Raw genomic sequence first — 8,014 nt, forward strand, 5'->3', positions numbered from 1 at the left:
AAGATTGTGCAAACCCTCGCTGTGGGGAAAAACCGCATACACAGCAGCTGGACTGATTCTGCTCAGTGCAACCATTTGCAAACACAGGTAGTGAGAAGCCCTTATTCACATACAATATATGCTCCCTCAGTCACAATTTCAAAAGTTTCTAAGGAGGGATGAGTGTTTCCTAGGTGGTTGCTGGAGATAGACACGTTGCTGAAAAGGGATGCCATTTGTGACACACGATCAATACAGAAGACCTAGTGCCACAGATAGGAAACTGGTATCTAATCAGCTTTAATGGGCATGGTCAATTTTATTCCATCTAAAAATTAGCCTACAACGAATCCCATGGTGAAGCTATGCCCTTCTGGGACTCTGGTCAAGTACATTTCTTTTCCCAAGCTGCTCGCTGTAGTGTCTGACAATATAAAAAAACAAAAAGATGGGAAGCCAGATGAGGGGAAAATAAATGCACATGAATGGGGGAGAGCTTCAACATGGGACACAGCACAGGTAAAGTTTTAGTGTGAATAAAACTGAAAGTGGCCCTTAAAGCCAGCTTACTATCTCTGACATTTGGTCTTCTTAATGTTCTTTGTGGCATGTACACATTTACATACAGATATAGATGTATGCCCTAGAGCTGGAACCAAGCTACAAAGCTCTGATCCATCTCTGAACTCTCCCAAAGTTTGATGTGTGTTTTGAACTTACAGTTTTTGAGTCACTCCCATCTCCAATAGGTATCAGTTTCCATAGACAGCTAATGTGAGTCTAATAATAAACAAGGAACAAGCACGCTATATACAAAAGGCACATTCTCATGCCACATATTGGCTTGCCTAACTGAAGTCCCTAAATGAGTTGCATGACTTCCATCTTTTGGCTTTTTTTATACTGTTAGAGGCAACAGTGATTTTGTTTAGAAAAATAAATGTCTGGATGGAACCACAGATCTTCTGTGTCCATGGCTTCATTGTTCTGCTGGTTTAATAATCAGAAGAACTGTGATGTTTAATATTTAAGCAAAATGCTTATTGTTTCAATGGGAAAGTGAGTTTCTTCTGATTCCAAAAAAATTTCCATTCTGATTCTGCTTGAACTCTGGTGTAACTTCAAATCATTTTCCAGAGCAGTGTGGGAAAGGCAGAGGAAAGAGTATGGAGTATATTCAAACCCACATCACTCTTTCCCATCTGACAGAAAACTATCATTCCAGTTTCAGGAACTATGTAGTCACTGCCGCTGCGGTGGCATTGCTACAGTGCTGTGGAGGCTGTAAAATGCTCCTATCCAGAGAAGCTGACAGTCTAATTTTTGTCGAAACATTGTCTTTTATCTCGGGCTGTTGACTAATCGCAGTTAACTCATGCGATTAACTCAAAAAATGAATTGCGATTAATCGCAGTTTTAAATCACGCTGTTAAACAATAGAATACCAATGGAAATTTATTACATATTTTGGATGCTTTTCTACATTTTCATATATATTTTATTCTGTGTTGTAATTGAAATCAAAGTGTACATTATTTATTATTACAAATATTTTCACTGTAAAAATGATAAAAGAAATAGTATTTTTCAGTTCACCTCATATAAGTACTGTAGTGAAATCTCTGTCATGAAAGTGCAACTTACAAATGTAGATTTTTTTTGTTACATTGTTTTGTTTTTGAGTACAGTTAAATAAAACTTCAGAGCCTACAAGTCCTCTCAGTCCTACTCCTTGTTCAGCCAATCGCTAGGACAAACAAGTGTGTTTACATTTACAGGAGATAATGCTGCCCTCTTCTTATTTACAATGTCACCAGAAAGTGAGAACAGGCATTTGCATGGCACCTTTGAAGCCGATATTGCAAGGCATCTGACTCAGATAATGAAAATGAACATGCGTCAGTCCACTCTGCTTTGGATCGTTATTGAGCAGAACCTGCCATCAGCATAGATGAATATGCTCTGGAATGGTGGTTGAAGCATGAAGGGACATATCAATCTTTAGCACATCTGGCATGTAAATATCTTGCGGCACCGGCTACAACAGTGCCACGAGAATGCCTGTTCTCACTTTCAGGTGACATTGTAAACAAGAAGCAGGCAGCGTTATCTTCTGCAAATGTAAACAAACTTGTTTGTCTGAGCGATTGGCTGCGGTAGGACTGAGTGGACTTGCAGGCTCTAAAATTTTACATTGTTTTATTTTTTAATGCAGTTTTTTTGTACATAATTCTACATTTGTAAGTTCAACTTTCATGATAAAGAGATGCATGATAGTACTTGTATTAAGTGAATTGAAAAATACTATTTCTTTTGGGGTCTTTTACAGTGCAAATAGTTGTAATCAAAAATAAATATAAAGTGAGCACTGTACACTTTGTATTCTGTGTTGTAATTGAAATCAATATATTTGAAAATATACAAAACATCCAAAATATTTAAATAAGTTATATTCTATTATTATTTAACAATGCAATTAAGCACGCGATTAATTTTTTTAATTGCTTGCCAGCCCTACTTTTAACACAAAATTGCAAGGGGTCCAGGCATCTCTTAAAGTGACAGCATTACGTGCCCTAAAGACAAGTAGACACTGTACGAGAAGGATTCAGTGACCCATTCAACCCCAGTTAAACAATGATGCTGAGCTACCTGGTTTTTTTCCCTCCTCCTCCTGCATCCCAATAAGTATGTCTCCCTACAAGGTGTCCCTCTAAGTAGTGCTGAGCGTAGACCACAGGGGGCACTGGTGGGCAAAGAGCAGCCTTTATAGGCAACTGGAAGGGCTTTGGGTAATTGGAGAGGTGTCTGGGCTTTGTTTGAAGATTTAGGAAGGGTTTAAGTGAACTGAGATTTCAAGCAGGCAGGATAGCTGTATGTTGTTCAGGGAGAGATTATTAAGATTATCTGCAACTAGAACAGAACTGAGGAGGAAGGTTTGGAACAGAGTTTGGGTAGGAGGGAGTAGGCAGGAGTTTTTCTTCCTTTTGTGGTGGCCCATTTTCTCTTTGGAATTCTCCCCAGAAACCAAGTTACTGGAAAGATCAAAGCCAGGAAATTCAGATAAATCTGAAATGTTGATTGGCTGTCGCCATCTGATAATTTACCATGTCAGAGCATGGAATACTTTTGTGCTTGCATCAGGTTAACCCTTGTTGATAAAATAAGCACTTTCTCAATAATTTGTTCCACATCCTAGTGTAATGTGACTATGAAGATAAAATACTCTAGCATCCTACAGGAGCTGCTCAGAATGTCTCGTTTTACAGAAGTGATACTGCTGGGTTTTGATTCCTTGCTAGAAAATGCTAGTATTTTTTCTTATGGAGGCTAGTTAGGCCCAGATCCGGAAGTGCAGAATCATATGACAATGTGGCTAACCACATTATTTGAACTTCAAATAAGTCCTAGCTCAAGAGTTGGGGGTATTTTGAGTCCATTGTCATATCGAAAATATTCTCCCCCGCCACCTACCCCCCCAAAAACCCACACCCCCTGATCATTACTGGGAAACTTGTTCTTTACCAGGGTGCTTGGCTCTTTGTCCCTGAGTCTGTATTCAGTGCAGAACTTGGAGGAGGGAGTGCTTCTCTAAACCAAGCCCAGGAAGTCATGTTAATGCACACAGCAGAGTGTGAAAGAGCTTTAATTTCTCAGCTTCTTTAGAAAATTAGTTCATGTAATTAAAACAATCTTTAAAAAAAGACAGCAAGGCCCAGTTCTCTGCTTTAAGTGGCTTTTATATTATCAGTACACAGACAGCAATAGCTCCTTCATAATTCTTCCTTCCTTCTTTCTGTTGGCCAGGGCCTGTGACCAGGCTTATATAATCCTCTCGTCATCACAATGGTTTCCCCAAACAGAGATATAATTTCTTCATGCCATGTTAAAAAAACACATGCACAACAAAAAGCAAGCCAAGGCAAGGCTAGGAAGGGTGGACACAGGAAGAGTTCTAGACCCCAGGATCTGAGTGGACAGAAGAGGGAGAAGGAGTTTTTAAGACCACAGCATAGGACGGGAGAGAGAAGAGGTGGAAGTTTTAGACCACAGGATCTAGAGGGACAAAGTAGGGGAAATGGTTTTAGACATTGGGGCCCAAAGAGAGAGGGGGAAAGCAGGTGTGTATACCGTGAGGTCTGCAGGGAGGGAAGGGAGAGGAGAAGCCATTTTAGACAGCTGGATCCAGTGAGAGGGGAAACGGGAGAAATTATAAACCTAAGGATCTAGAGGGGAAAAACTGGGGAAAGAAGGCATTTCAGACCTGAGGTTCTAGTGCTCGGCAGTTTGAATTTGGGAATATGTAGGGATGGGAAAAGGAGAAGCAGCCCCAGGATCTGAAAAGCAGGGGAAATGGAGTGGGGTTTTTTGATCAATCAGCTGCAGGGGGAGAAGGGAGGCCGCTAAGCAGATGCTTTACACCCCAGGCTCTGGAGACAGAGGAAAATGAATAAGAGACTTTGAAAATAGGATACAAGTGAATCCCTGGGATAATGCATCTGAAGTTGGTGGCCCCAGGTTCCTGACAGTTACAGCAGAAATTTGCATTTCTCCTGTGTGGCGGAGAGGTGTTGTGATTCCAGCACTGATCTCTAATGCAAATGCAGGAGAATAGCTCATTGTCACCATTATCCCAGAGAGCTTCAAACCACAACAAGGAGAAGGGAGGCTACTTTCTCTTTGCTGCTGTATAGGAAAATTCAAAACTTGCCATAAATGAATGCAATTGGTTGTGGGTGAAAATGTTGTTCTTTCCTTTCCACTAGAAAATGTCCCTTGTTAGGTTGATATTAATATCCTTCTGTTTCTCCTCAGTTCATCCATCTCAGGAGCCTGGCTGGTTGGAAGGAACCCTGAATGGGAAGACAGGACTAATCCCTGAAAACTACGTGGAGTTCCTATAACTTTGGGCACAGAAGCAACACTGCTGAGCTTTACATGGTATCCATGACAACTGCTGATTAGAGTGTTGTAGATCATTTGCTCTTTGCCACCGTGAAATGCAGGGTGAAGGACTTTCCGATTCCTATTGAAATTAATGTTTATATGAATGATAATGTATATGTCTCCTTCGGTGATCTATTGTGGTGTGTGCAAATATACTGCAGAAGGGGCGGTCAGAGGCTCCGAGGAGGTCATTCAACTCTTCCAACTTCTAGTAAAGGTGTGTGATTCCTACAGCCACTGCTCCCATGTACTCAACTTTGTTCCTTTCGTTGAGCCATTGTATCAATGAAAGGAGAAACGGCGAAGTGCAGGAGCTTAAAAAGGAATGTTAATACCCCTTTCAGGGCCCTATTCTGCAAACCCTTGATTTGAATGAGTAGCCCCACTGACATCAACCTAGACTTCAGTGGAACTGCTTATCTGAGTACTATTTGCACAAATCCAGGGTATGTAGTTTGGACCTTAAGCCACCATTTCACATTGTAGGGAGGAGATTACATGGGAGCGAGGAGGCTGTTGCCATTTCTTGCTCACAAATTCTCCCCTCCTTGTTGAATCAGCCATAATTGATCTCTTATTGGCTAACAGCAAAGCAGTCTCTCTCTCATATAGCTGTGAGAAGGGGAGAGGTTAAGGTACTGTTTACATACATCAAACCACTAACCATTTCTGCAGCAGCAGTTTGCACAGCCCTGAGCCATCCTTGACAGGATTCAGTCCAGTCTCGACAAACGCAACACACCGATTATTCCCATATCCTGGTGCTGATGATAGCCCTATTTACTTAGTATTTTATATTTTTTAAAATGCCATTGTTTTCTGATGGTGAAAGCAAAAACAAAAGAAGTTGAATGATCTCTGTGGGGTGAGCGCAGGATCAGCTGTGAATTTTCAGCGCTCTGATGAGCATCAGCACAATGGAGGAGAGAAAATTTTGGACCAAACCTTTCATAACTTTTTTTTTTAGATTTAGATTTATGCTGGGTAAACGTCTGTGATCTGTGCAGCCAGCATTTCCTTCCTGGAAGGCAAGATGCAGCTCATGATAAATACCACTTGTTTTGTGTGACTTGCTGATTCGTATCATCACTTACCAGTGCACATTGTAGAGCGAGGAATCCATGCTTATTGAATGACCGGGCCACTCTTCCGTTAATTTTGGTTAAATTTGCCATTCACTGCAGTTGCTTTTATAGATGGCGTCTTTGCTTGCAGCCTAGCATATAGTCTGGTGATGCAAAGTCCGTGCAGTACTGATTATACAAAGTAAATCTTCTGTAGCTATATAAGCATTTATTGTTCATGTAGCCAATTGAAATTCTAAGGAAAACAAACAGTTAGTCCTTCCAGTGGTTTTTATTTCACCCCTCCGCTCTTCCCTTAGAAAGTCTTGAAGCCTCCTCTGTTGAGTACCTGGTTTGGGATAGAGTCACTCCAGTCTTGTATTGTTCTCAAGAAAGTTTTTTTTGCATAGTCCTTAGCACAGCTCAGATTATATTTTAAAAAAAAAAGAAAAGTCAAACTTTCCTGATATTTTGTCAAGTGCTACAACATTTTATAATAGAAAATCATGAGAAAAGCTGGCGTCTTGGCAGGAAGAATTATTTGTCTACCCATCACGTGATCACGCAGAGATGGGATTTATTTTCTTTTTTAATTATTTTTTTTAAGAACATGAGTGCTTGAATTGCTGTATGTTTCACTTTTTATTGTTGGAAAAAATCATATGTAAATAGGATAATTTGAAATATTATGAGGGAAAGTTCTGTTTGATATTTGTAGCGGAGCTGTTATGAGCTTCATGTTCCATGGATATTTGAAACCAATTTACAGGGAAAAGCACACAGGCACACAACCTAACCTTTAAATATGTTGACCTTTTCCTTTATTTTGTCACCGACTCTGCCAGCCAGCTGGATTGAGTTTTTGCTCACTTTTTAATTTAATTTACATTAATTAAACTTCCTAGACTTTGGTGTTGGAAGGAGACAATCTAATATATACTATACATAAAAGATAGGCACGTATGTGTGTGGGAGAGAGAGATAATGCGCACGCACACACACCTTTGTGGGTTTCAGAGTAGCAGCTGTGTTAGTCTGTATCCATAAAAAGAAAAGGAGTACTTGTGATACCTTAGAGACTAACAAATTTATTTGAGCATAAGCTTTCGTGAGCTACAGCTCACTTCATCGGATGAATTCAGTGGAAAATACAGTGGGGAGATTTTATATACACAGAGAACATGAAACAATGGGTGTTACCATACAGACTGCAACAAGAGTGACCAGGAAAGGTGAGCTATTACCAGCAGGAGAGCCGGGGGGGGGGGGGGGGGGGGCGGGGCGGGGGCGGAAGAACCGCAAAGTGGAACCAAACTAAGGGCTTTCTTTGCTTACATCTATATGTGACAGAGATGGGAGAAAATATATCTTAGCTTCGTGGCAGTTTGCTTGCCTTTCCTTCATCAAAAAAATAATTAAAAGGCTAGAAATTGTTGAAGGAAGATAATGGAATGTTAAGGATGAAAAACAAGTGATTGACAGGCCTGTACAGAGGAGGAAGGGACAGATTTCCAGCATATCCAAATTAAAAAAAAAAAAAAAGAAGAAGCCAGGTACAAGGGTTACTTAGCTAAAGCTCTCTCTTATTATTCACTGATTGACTTTTAGAAGCCATTGATACAATTCTGGGTTACTTTAGTGTCATACTTGTGAGCTACACAGTGTGACTGCTTGTGAATAAATTGATAGATAAGATCATACCCTCTTTGGACAGGACTGGTTAGATTGTCAGGAAAAGTAACTGACTATAACTAACCCCGTCCTATAGTATTTTCTGGTTTGAAAAGTAATCCAATTAAGAGGATAAATGGCCTGGGGGTGGGGAGGGGATTCATAATGGGATAGAGGAGAGGTTTTTTCACCAATATATTGCTGATTTAAATCCACCCTTGCATGTTAGCAGCTAAAAAAAATTACCAGCTGATTTCTGTTTGGTATCCTATATGAAATTGTTTGGTTGGTCTTCATCCATATCCCAGTGGACAGGTGTCTGTGTTGTAATATTCACCACTACGATGAGTCCT

General features: G+C 40.3%; 1 protein-coding gene across 2 annotated transcripts in view; it reads left to right on the forward strand.

Annotated features, from left to right (window-relative positions):
- The window catches only part of ARHGAP26 (Rho GTPase activating protein 26), a 309,239-nt gene extending 301,993 nt beyond the window's left edge, over positions 1-7,246 (forward strand). For both annotated transcript variants that reach the window (XM_074960515.1, XM_074960514.1), the window contains one exon: positions 4,795-7,246. In XM_074960515.1, the coding sequence (XP_074816616.1) occupies positions 4,795-4,883 (89 nt within the window). In that variant the 3' untranslated portion in view covers positions 4,884-7,246. The remainder of the gene's footprint in view (positions 1-4,794) is intronic.
- The last annotated feature ends 768 nt before the right edge of the window (positions 7,247-8,014 follow it).

This window comes from Natator depressus, chromosome 8 (assembly GCF_965152275.1).
Source record: "Natator depressus isolate rNatDep1 chromosome 8, rNatDep2.hap1, whole genome shotgun sequence".
Classification (NCBI taxonomy): Eukaryota; Metazoa; Chordata; order Testudines; family Cheloniidae; genus Natator; species Natator depressus.